The sequence below is a fragment of the Anabrus simplex genome, chromosome 13, assembly GCF_040414725.1.
Source record: "Anabrus simplex isolate iqAnaSimp1 chromosome 13, ASM4041472v1, whole genome shotgun sequence".
NCBI lineage: Eukaryota > Metazoa > Arthropoda > Insecta > Orthoptera > Tettigoniidae > Anabrus > Anabrus simplex.
In genome coordinates this window covers 47,397,291-47,410,182 of record NC_090277.1, presented here as the reverse complement: position 1 = coordinate 47,410,182, position 12,892 = coordinate 47,397,291, and the positions used below count along the sequence as shown (strand labels likewise).

At 39.1% G+C, this 12,892-nt stretch overlaps 1 protein-coding gene across 1 annotated transcript in view; it reads left to right on the top strand.

Annotated features, from left to right (window-relative positions):
• LOC136885093 (FAD synthase) overlaps positions 1–12,892 on the top strand; it is a 144,907-nt gene that overhangs the window by 94,131 nt on the left and 37,884 nt on the right. Inside the window, exon 8 of the mRNA XM_067157537.2 lies at positions 901–1,033. Within this exon, the coding sequence (XP_067013638.2) occupies positions 901–1,033 (133 nt within the window). The remainder of the gene's footprint in view (positions 1–900; positions 1,034–12,892) is intronic.

Genomic DNA, 12,892 nt, shown 5'->3' with positions numbered 1-12,892 from the left:
TGCATTATCTATAACTTATGTTATGTTAAATTTATCGATAGGACCACTAGTAATATAGATATTCAAGAAATAAGTTTTAGGCCTTCTCCTAAACTACCATTTCACCGATACACAAATACCAACCTTTTTTAATTCTGAGCAATGTACAGATTAAACTCTTATTTTATATATATATAGATACGCTATACAATTAAACACCCAATAGCAGAAAGATATTAAACACTTGTACTTACAATTTAATGTATATAAGGTACTTACCACTCATATCAACTTCTTTGGCTACAGCTTCCCATGCCTTTTTGAGCGTTCTTGTTTGAGTATTCTGGCAAACTATAGTTGAAGAATCAAGGGTGCTTTTCCACTGCTTCTACGAGTTATATACACAACTCCTGATCTTGATCTGACATATTACAATAGAATTATACGAGTGATGAATTATGAAAAATAGCAGGAGCACCTGACTTGAGTCGGGCCACACAACAGACAGGCCAGTTGTTTGTGAGAGTTAGTCGTTCATGAGTTTATCGACAAATGTGTTGCAGGCAGTCGCACAGGTTGGCGAGAACTGTCCAGTAAACCAGGGTCCGACTGTGAAACGACTCCCATCCAACGCTCATGTGACATTTCTTTTAGTCGGATCACAGTTTCGTTGCAATGATGGATGAAGGGCCTTACACTGCTAATGATTCCTTCAGCTACATTTTGAAATAGTGTAGTGCATATTTTGGTATCCAACATAGGAATTTAATAAGGTCAGATCCAATGTCATTCACACCATGAACTGTGGAACAAGGAGTTCTGTTTCTTTTATTAGCATCATGGGTCCATACCCAGTGCACTGATTTCAAATTGTTGAAATTTTTTTATGAAGCTCTGACACATACTTTCCTTATCTTCTAGATAGTATAGTGGACTACGATCTTTACCCACTACAAGATTCGTACAAGAAAATCATGCGGTTAGCTGAGAAGAAAGGAAGCCCATATTTGCTGAATTCAATAAGGAAGATGGAGAAATGCTACCAGAAATACAAGTATGTACATCAACCCATTACAGTCTGGGCCTGAATATCCCTAACAAAGGTTCTGGACAGGGAATTTTTAAGGGTTTAAAAAAAATTATATCTGTGTACCTATAGGAGATATTTACATGATTTATTTATTTTTGTTTTTTGTCCTTATTTGAGCATCTAATAATGAAAAATGTTTGTTTTACATCAGCTAGCATTTGAGATTTGAAAAATTGTTTATATATTATAATGTATCATGTTTTGCAAATTTAAAAATTGTGATGATCTACTCAGTAAAGTACATTTTTCTGAAAACTCCTATATTTACCCTATTCTGATCACATAAAATGTGCATTGAAATTACAAAATAACAATAATGAAAATAATATAAAAATAATAATTGTTGAATAGTAATAACAATAACAAAAATCAGAGCTCTTACAAAATTTTATTTATTTTTTGTGACGGTAGTGGCTCAGAAGGTGATGTTAGCGAGATACTCAGAGTGAACATGATTTTGAAAGTGTGTACCAGGTGTATGCATAAGGTTTTGTTGGTTTTGTGATAAAGAAAACATGTAATTTTCAAGGGAAATTCATTGTTTGTTTATTCAAAGTATTGGCCATCGGTCTCTACACACTTCAGATAAGTCATGAAAACAATGCCAGAAAATTTGCTTGTCTTTTGAGGCAAACCATTCGTCGACCCATTTCCAACTTCCTAGAAATTGCTGAAGTGCTGCTTTGTGAACGCATGCCCAATTGATATGAAGAGGTGATAATCAGATGGTGCCAGGTTGGGGAAGTACGGCAGGTGTCGAAGGATGTGCTATCCAGGCAATTTCATTGTGTCTTTCACTGGTTTTGCTGTGTGAGACGGTGCATTGTCGTGTAACAAAATCACTTTGCCATGTCTTCTGGCCCATTCCGGTCGTCTTTCGATCAATGTGTGATTTAAATTAATCATTTGTTGGCGATAGCGTTGTGCATTAACGGTTTCGTCAGGCTTCAAGAGTTCATAATACCACTCTGGTCCCACCAGACACAAAGCATGGTCTTCTTGCCAAAGCAATTTGGCTTTGGTGTTGAAGGGCCGGCTTCACCAGGTGACAGCCACGATTTTCTCCGCTTCGGGTTTTCAAAATATATCCATTTTCTGTCACCCGTCACAATTCGGATCAGAAAAGATTTTCTTTCATGGCGTTGAAGCATCATTTCACAAGCGACTTTGCGATTTTCCATTTACCGAGTTTACTGATCTTCCCCATTGCTCGTAAACATATGCTGATTGTTTCTTGTGACACATTGAATGCTTGTGCCAATTGCTGTTGAGTTTGAGTTGAATCATCATCCAATAACGCCTGCAATTGCTCGTCTTCACACTTTTGTGGTCCACCAGAGCGTGCACTATCTTTCACATTGAAATCACCACGTTTGAATTGTCAACACCATGTCTCGCATGTTCTAATAGATGGAGTGTGTTCACCATATGTTTCTAGCAGCAAACGATGACTTTTTACAGCCTTTTTCTTTTGATTAAATAAGAAAAACAATGTGTGCCACAAATGTTCCTTTTCAGGCATGATCACTGAACAATACAACACAGACACTAGTGTTTGGCGGACTCAACTTGTGTGTGTTGGTAGGTTAATGTCAGACGAACAAAGTGACGTATGTGTCATATTCATACGCTTTGTATTGTTTGCTGGCGCCATCTGTTTGTGAAACCAGAAAGGACTTGGGCATTCACCTAGTAATTATAATTTTATGAACAAATGGAAATATTATTGATATCCGAATATGAATTATAAACAACTTCTTACATTTCATTATGATTGGAATTCATTTTACAGCCTACCTCATGTTCCCACGCATTTCACATTTGCCTGAATATGTTAGTTTTTTCTTTTTCCTAGGTATGAAGGATTATGATTACATAAAATATCAAAAATATAATTTTCATCAAGCACTTGATACAGCGAGAAGCCATGTTTTAGAACACATTGAGTGACAACATCTACTAAATGTATAATATAACTATTTATAATAGTTTATTTAAATCCGCCTTGATCAATACACTCATTAAATGAAAGAAACATTATTAATTAAACCATACATGTTTCGGGAAATCTCAACCATTCCCTTCATCAGTCAATGTTCGGCGTCTAAAAATTTTCGTCAAGCCGTATTCCTTTTTTTCCTTTTGCGGCTGCCCAATTATTCTTTATTTCCGCGGTTTTAAGTACTTTTAACTTAACATTGGCATCATAATACCCAAGAGAACTCGTTGAAAATTTTCCGGCAATACCTATTCCATGCGTCTCTACAATACACCGATCCATCAGGAAATTATCCTTGCTGTCTATAAAACTATTACTTTTACACAGCGTCAGATATAACCGGCTATCCGCTGCACGCACATCTCGCTTGTCGGGTTCGGCCAAATTCAGCGGCTAGCGATGTATAGACCTAATCGCGATCGTTGAAAGTCAACGAACGAGTTTATTGCGCCACGGTATGGCCATTCCGCCCTTGCGTTTTTCGTGCACATACATCACAATTTCATCTTCGACTTCTTTAAAGCTTCCTTGTTGCGGACCACTGAATGCATTTTTGTACAGTACGCATTTTTTTTAGCTCTTTGTCTTCACGCTAACGCCAAATATTGGCTTTAGGCCTATGCCGTATTTTCTTGCGGCTGTACAATTATTCTACAATTTCGAGTGTTTAATAAACATTAACTTAAAATTGGCATAATATCGACTTGAACCCGTTGAAAATTTGCCGGCAATACCTTTTCCATGTATCTTTACAATAGGACTATCCATCACGAAAATATTCCTGCTGTCTATAAACCTTAATTTTACTAAGCGTCAAGTACAACAGATGCGTTATGACTGCCACCGAGTAGCCATGGCTCTTCTAAGAATTCGAAGGGTCGCATGTTTTGATGCCATTCTGCAGATTTGAGAAACACACAGGCACTGTACAATCGTTGTCGCGGCTAGCGATGAGTAGTAAAGAGGCGGTCGTTTATTATCAATGAGTTCTGTGCGCGTATGGAAAGAAGCAGCGTGGTTACCGCGGTAGTTGCCAGTGGTATCCATTAACTTACTGTTAGGCCGCGAGGCCCGCGAATGCAACAACCCTGAGTTTTCGCATGAGATTCTGAGAGAAAAAGTCTTGGGTGAGGAGAAATACGGCATCACTCCAGAGATTTCTGTGGCAAACACCTCGGCTTTCTTCTTCAAGCAGCGTCACCTAACCTAACCGTATATGTAGCCTATCATGAAAACATATTTGAAACGCATGTAGAGAAATAACCTCCTCGCGAAAAATTTACATGTAAATAGCCGTAAGTAGACGCGAGAAGATATGAAATATCCTCTGAAATCAGTAATGTACTCTGCCATATCTTGAGGTGTACCGCATTCTTACTTAATTTTCGTATATAACATTAAAATTTAGATATCGTTTACTTCAGTCTTTATTTTTAACGAGTTAACAACTGCTATCGGCCACGTTATTTACGCATTTATTACGAAAACGTGTAATCCTCTTTCATTTCGAATTTTCTTTAGAGAACAGCAGTCGATGGGTATTCCCTACTAATCAACTCCAACATCGCCTTTGAATGTCAACGAGAGAGCTCGCAAATGCACAAAGTGAGAAAACTATGCCGTACCGAAGATGATCGATCGCATTTTGTTGCAAACGTTTCAGTTTTCTTATTCAAACAGCGTCACGTATCCTAACTTAACCATACTATACGTATGATGAAAACACACTTCAAGCGCCAGTAGAGAAATTATACCTTTCTCGCTATACATTTTCATAATAGCCTTTCCGTAATTTAACCAGACGCGACAAAATATAAACTAAGCTCTGAAATCAATTAAGCACTCTGCTATATCTCGAGGTGTATCCCATTCTTATTTAATTGCAGTATTTAGCCTAAAAATTAAGCAGTCGTTTAGTCAGCCTTAATTTTTAACGAGTTAACAACCGTTATCGGACACGTTATATACGCATTTATTACGAAAATATGTTCCCTTTCGTTTCGAATTTTCTTTACGGAACAGCTGTCGACGGATATTACTAATCGACCCCGACATCGCCTTCGAATGTCGACGAGAGAAATCGCTAGTGCACATAGCGCGGAAACGATGCCGAAGGCAATCGATAGCATACAATATAATCGCTGGGGTGCATAAATATCGGTAACGGAAAAAATCGCCCGCGCTTAATCGCTCGTAATAACGGATGCGCCAGTGAGAGGGTTCTCGCTGTAATTGAAGGACGATACACAGTTTAATATAGGAATTTTGAAGGGACAGAAGAAGTCATCGCTATAACGGAGTTCTCGTTATATGCCATACTCGCTATAACGAACTGCTACTGTATATTGAAATTCGTGAAACTGAAGCATAAAGCGCCTATTTAGTTTCGACTGTACAGTTGCTTTTAAATTAATATAACCGTACCTTGAATAAACATTACATGGTTAAACATACATAGTTTTGTTACTTACATTATGTGCAGGTTAGATTCACACCTCCGTCTTTTCCCGTTTTCTGTGGAATTTCCGGGTTTTTGAAGTTCTTGAACGATTTCTAGAAGGGTCGTCTCGTGCAATCGACCAACAGTAATCGGCCATCATATTCACATCCCAACGTCCTTGATAGCGTCGTCCTGCATCTTTGAGATCCTGGTGAAACCTTTCACCTTGTTCTTCACTGTCAGCTCCTAAATTTAGAGGGAAATAATCCAGATGCGAAGCTAAGGAATGAAGCTTAAGGCTCATATTACAACTGAGTTCCTTAAACTTTACCAACATTTTGCTTACAATTTCTTTGTATTGAGGGTCCCTAATGTTGCCAAGGAATTTAGTCACTACATCTTTGAATGCGTTTCATGCCTCTTTCTCAATTTTGGTCATCGTGTCTGTGAAAATTATCCTTCATGTGTTTACTAATCTGTGGTCCATCAGATACGCCTTCTATGTTTTTTGCATCCAATAATGAGAGAAATTTAGTGGATAAATATTGGAAGCATAGGCTACTTTTATCTAATGCCTCGACATACAGTTTCATCAATCCAAATTTGATGTGCAAGGGTGAAAGTAGAATTTTTTCACGGTCAATAAGACTTACATTCAAGACATTTTTGGATTCTGGTTGTAGTTGTTTCCTTTCTGTCCAATTCACTGTATCCCAATGTCTATCCCGTGCCCTGCTATCCCATTCACATAGGAAACAGGGAAATTTTGTATAGCCTTTTTGTTGTCCCAGCAACAATCCAATGATCTTCAAATCACCGCCAATTTGCCACCCATGCTCATGATATTTATTTTTTTCAAGCACCAACTTTAAGGTCTCTTATGTTTCAGTCATTTTTGTGGAGTGTGCAAGTGGACAGATGCCAGAACATTTGTATTATGAAGCAAATCAGCCTTTAAACTTATTTTGGAAGAGTCAATAAAAACACGCCAGTTACTAGGATCATACTCTTTCTCTCCCAATCGACGTAGAAGATTTGAAACATCCGTACAAAATACAAGTTCATCTTCTTGAGTATAATACTTTTGGACTGTTATCTTTGAAAGGAAACTGCTTTATCAGTCCATCATAAACATTGCATAAGGGCTGGGGCTTTTAACACGTCTGATTATTCAAGTGGTCTAAGATGAAAGACAAACTCTCAACTGTCTTATTTTCAATCCTACTTACCTCGCGGTCTATTGCGTATCTGGGGGAGTTTGTTATGAATTTACCAGAAAATCCCCAACTACAAAATGAAAATTTAAACAGCAATAAACCTATAATAAAATGCAAACAATAACAAATCAAATCACGTGATTGTATTCTAAAAAAAGTTGCACGAGAACATCTCTCAACATTACATCTTACGAATTCATGCAGATACTAAAACACCGAATTGCGTTAAAACTAGATGTGATAGGAAAAAAATAGCATCATTTTCGGAATCTGGGCAGCGATTTCCATAAGAATTACATATTTTCTATTTTACCGCAAAATCATGTTGGCTAGTGTTATTATTATTATTATTTGGCATATGGCTTATACAGACAATATCAGTAATATACATATTTACAGATGAGAAACAAAGTAATTTGTGCTTCACAATTGAATATCTAGTTCTTCAATCCAGCGTACAGCATCTGGAGCTACCAGCAGGAAGCCAGCTTCATCACTGTGATAGGCTCAAATTCTTGCATTCCCTGACGATATGATGAATAGTCTAGTGTGGAGCTTCACAGTTACAGTCTAGATTAGGTAGCTTTTTCCACTTATGGAGAGCGGCTCTGCTCCGGCCATGTCCTGTTCTGATTCTATTCAGAGCAGTCCAGGTCTTGTGTGATAGGTGGAATCTGCTTGGAAGTCTGGGATCTGAGAAGATGGTATGCAGGCGCATTTCTGTTGCTACTTCCCATCGACCTTTCCACTCATCAAGAGATTTAAAATCCGTAGCATCCATGTCAGCAGAGTTGCTCACGTCCGTAGTTTTAACCTCTAATTTCCCTACACGTGCCTCCTGGGTGGTGCTAACTGAGCAACAGCGAAAACAGGCACTCAGACTATCCACAGGATCTCCTGGCAATGACATATTGACGAAAGAATAGAAACAGTTCTTCTCAGAACTCATATTAACAAGAAACATCAATCTTATAAGAATAAATTGATAAAGAGGATCCATCTTTTCAGTAGAATATATCAAGTAAATCAGCAGCTGATGATACTGCATCACTGGCTCTTACACCTGAGGAACTGCAATAGTCAGTCAACAGTTTCAAGGATGCATTTGACCTTTTTGGCCTCACCATGAACGCTAAAAGAACCAAGGTATTTGCTCAGCCTGCACCAGGGATTAACATTCCAGAATTTAACATTACCATCTCAAACACCAAACTAGGACAAGTAGACCTGTACTTCAGAACAGGATGTGGAAAACAGGCTTCGTGTTGCCCATGTGGCCTTTGGCCGACTATCGCACAGAGTCTTCAGGAATAAAAACCGTACAATTCGCACAAAACTAATGGTGAACCAGGCTGTAGTCATCTCTACACTTCTCTGTGGCTGTGAAACGTGGACCTTATACCACCGTGACATAAAAAAGTTGGAGCACTTTCACAGCAAAAACTACGCTCCATCATGAACATCAAGTGGGAAAACTATGTTTCTGATGTTGAATTCTCGAGAAAGCATGTGCAAAGAGTGTAGTAGCATTCGTCGTTGGACATCGCCTCAGATGGGCAGGACATGTGCACCATATGAATGACACCAGGTTGCTGCGCCAGATTGTGGTGAACTCGGTTCCGGTTCAAGACCACGGGGTGCCCCCCTGAATCGTTTCAAAGACCAACTAAAACAAACCTTAAAGATGGCAGAAATAAACCTACAAACCTGCAAAACACTTGCCAAGGACCGTTTACTTTGGCAGAATAGTGTCTGTGCCTCAGTTCAACACTTCGAACAAGAACGCCGCAGACATGAAGATATTAAGTGACAGGAATGCAATCTTCGCCAATCCCAGGCAAGATCTCCCCTGACCCTCGGCTGTGCGATGTGTGGACGTATGTTCTACGCAAGAATTGGCCTGTACAGCCACCGGAAGTTTAAACACAAACTGCTGTAAATTGAAGTGAGCTATTAGCTAGGAAATCTATAAACTCAGAAACGAGTAACTGCCACTGCCAATCAAGTAAATGATGTCTTGGGACTAGTTTCTGCCACTTAGTGGCCATCTTCAGCCAAATAAAAATTAAACAGATCACCATACAAAGACTAAAACATATGGATACCATACAAAGACAGTGTAATAGGAATAATTATAACATTAAAATAATTATATAACAAACAAACAAACCAACCCCATGGCACTACAGCCCTTGAAGGGCCTTGGCCTACGAAGTGACCGCTGCTCAGCCCGAAAGCCTGCAGATTAGATGTGTGGTCAGCACGACGAATCCTCTCGGCCGTTATTCTTGGCTTTCTAGACCGGGGCTCCTCAATTCTAATCACGTAGGCTGAGTGGACCTCGAACCAGCCCTCAGGTCCAGGTAAAAATCCCTGACCTGTCCGGGAATCGAACCCGGGACCTCCGGGTAAGGGGTAAGCAGGAAACCCCTACACCACGGGGCTGGCAAAACAATTATATATAATAACAAAAATTAAGGTTATGATCTTCTTTTCCTAATATGATGTCTTTAACTTAGGACCTCAGGCAAAAAAGTAAATCTGGAAATGATAGCCAGAATGAGGAATGAATAAATATACAGAAAAAGATCAAAAAGGAAGAAAATTATTTACGAGACTCATCTCTAATATCTGATGTTTTTTATCTGGCTGAAGACGGCCACTAAGTGGCTGAAACTAGTCCCAAGACATGCGTAATATCATTTACTTGATATATTGTATTGAAAAGGTGGACCCTCTTATCAATGTATTCTTATAATTTCACTTCAATACAGAACAGAAATGAAATGTATAGCTTATAAACATTGCACCTACATTCAAGAAAGGCAGCAGGCGGAAATGTACCAACTACCGTGGCATCACTCTACTCTCTCATGGACTAAAAATTCTGGAAAAAATTATAGAGAATATACTGCAAGAAATTGTAGAACCACTTTTAGAAGAGGAACAATATGGCTTTAGGCCTGGAAGATCAACAACAGATCTTATATTTGCTGTCAGGATGCTGATGGAAAAACATTGGGAAAAAGAGAAGCCTCTATATCTACTATTCCTCGACATCGAAAAGGCCTATGACAGCATACCAAGGGAGCTTATTTGGGAGTGCCTGAGAAAGCTCGAAGTTCGAGACAGTCTAATTTCAAAAGTTTGGTTTGAGACAAAAAGGGGGGTACAACAAGGTAGTGCTTTGTCGCCCCTATTATTTATCATTGTAATGAATACCATATTAAAGGCGCTAAAAGAAAAGGGGCAACAAGACTTGAAATCTTTTGCATTTGCAGATGATGTGGTAATTTGGGGTAACTCTGAGAAAGATGTAGAAGAGAGACTGCAGAGGTGGAGTCAGGAGTTTGAGAGATATGGATTAAACATCATCAAGGCTAAAATGGTAGTGTTGAAGTTACAGAAGGGTGACAATCAGCCAGAAATCATGCTAAATGGCACTAAGCTGGACAGTGTCACAGAATTTAAGTACTTGGGTAGTATAATGTCCAAGGATAACTTAGGATAACTTAGCTAAATAGTCGAATCAGCAAAGCAATACATTTTTACCTCCAAGTAAGACAGCTACTATGGGATAAACAATTACCACTCAAAACCAAGATGACCCTGTATAAATCATACTACACCCCTATCCTCACATACAGCCTGGAAACTGCTACATTAACAAGAAAGGACAACTCGAAACTCCAAGCTACAGAAATGAAGTTCCTACGCACAATGATCCAGAAGACCAGGAGGGAGAAAATCAGGAATGAAAAAGTCAGAGAAGATGTAGGACTAGAAGACTCCTTACTCCAGAAGATCGAAAAGGCAAGACTGAAGTGGTTTGTTCATGTGAAAAGTATGAGTGCCAACAGGTCTGCAAGAAAGGAGTATGAAAGAGAAATTAGGGGAAAGAGGCCAGTGGGCAGACGTAGAGAAAAATGGACAGACTTAGTGAAGAAGGATGGAGAGGAGAGAGATCAGGATTGGGAGCGAATTGTGAACGAGGAATGGTTCACGGACAGAACAAAATGGAAGGGGCTTGTATACCACACCTGGGAAACTGGAGTTGGTCAACGATGATGATGAAGTACACCTTAGTCCCCTATATATGCCTACCCGTCGGTCCCATTTCCTGATATGGGTTCGGGGATGAGTTGAGAGTAATTTATATGGCAGGTTTGTACGGCCGGATGCCCTTTCTGATGTTAACCTCAGATGAGGAGCTAATGATGATGAATGAAATCGGGTAAGGAGGTGGAAAGAAACGTGCTGTGGCCTGTGAATAGGAACTGTCTCGGCATTTGCCTGAAAGTGAAAATAGGAAACCACAGAAAACCAGTCTCAGGACAGTTGATGGTGAGGATCAAGCTCATGCATCTCCCGAATGCAGAGCTTGGCTCCATATCCCTAGCGTGGCTACTCCGCTCGGTACACATTAGTCCACCATTATGAAATATATATACAAAAACCTTCTGTCACTTATGTTTTGGTTTTATTTTTTGTCTTTGTTCTTCAAAAGTTGGGAAGTTTAGTTAAAGAATAGTCACAGAAGTTGAACCCATGCTCGACACAAATAGTATAAATAAATATTCTACAGGGTGTTTCAGTATCAAAGTTTGATGGCAACATTGACCCTTGATCAGTAATATCAACAGGAATAATAGTCTTAGTTCCAGAAGTCTTATTACTTACGTCCATGTCGCTGCCAGTGTCACGTGTGGTTGTTGCTCTCGGACAGGCTGGAGAAAGAATTTTCGAATTCAGAGTCACGTACACTGAAATCTGGCACTTTTTTTCTCAGTATCATCCGATATTGACACTATATTGGTAACACTAACCTGTTTTTGCGACACCATTTTACCAGAAAACTGCAAAAATACGTAATAACATGCACAATAAAGCTGCGTCGTGCAACATGTCTTTTACGCAACTCCCACTAACAGAAGAAAAAATATTGTATGATACTGAGGGGATTTCCTTCATCATTAGAGTTGAAGGAACAGCTTCTGCCATCTTTGAGCATATTTTTGTACCTCGGCTAGTTTCTGCCGTGAGAGAAAGAAAAGTAGATCATATATGTTTCCGCCTGTGAAGAGGTAAGATAAACGTAAGTTTTTGCTAGTGGAGCTCGAGGTTTTTGTGGTCGCGACAGTAGAAAGTCCAAGTCTGACAACCATAAAGTAGTGTTGAGATTACAACAGATTGGATGCAGGAAGGAATGAAAGAACAAGAGAGGCAGTGAGAATACATAATAGGTAGAATAGAAACGATGAAGATTACCGTGGCATGGGCACATACAGGGAATGAATGTGGAAAGATTGCCGAGAAGGGTGTTTGAAATAAGAATAGAAAGAGGGAGACTAATGGTGGTGGTGATTACCGTTTTAAGAGGAAGTACAATTGGGGAACAATCCTCTATTAACCCTAATCAGAGAGAAAAAATGCAACATGTCTGACACTTAAGAAAATGAAGGTATCGGCCAAAGAAGGACAAGGGCCATGAGGGGCATGAAAATGCAACAGGCCTCAGAAACCAAATACCGTCGGAGTCGGAAAAGAACAAGAGTTGACCAAGGGAGGTCGGATAGGATTGAAAGTGAAGAGCCTGGTGGAAATAAGTTGAAACGGTGCCAGATCTGAGACATTTTAATTACTGTATATTCATTAGGTTTAAAAACTTTCTGTTATGTGAGCATGTCTTATTCATTTTTCTGGCTTCAGTACAGCACAGCTATCCTGTATATTTAAAAAAAAGACAACACAATTATGTGAATTTTAATATTTTAATTTTAATCATCCACTGGTGATGGGACGAAGATTCCGAAAACTGGTTTTGGATTAAATTAGCTTAATATGTCCTCATACAGACTGTTTTAATTGTAAGTGTTTTGGAAGAGATAACTTAAAATTGGTTTACAAGACCAGTGTTTTTTTATTAAACTACTAAAACAATGGTAGCAAGTATAAGTTGAGCTAAAACACGATGAAAACAACAGGAGATAATACTCAAACGGGGTTCACAAAATTAGATGTGTTCTTTAGTGGGATGTTAATTTATAATAATAATAATTTTGTGTGGCTATTTCTAGCCGAGTGCAGCCCTTGTGGGGCAGACCCTCCGATGAGGGTGGGCGGCATCTGCCATGTGTAGGTAACTGTGTGTTATTGTGGTGGAGAAT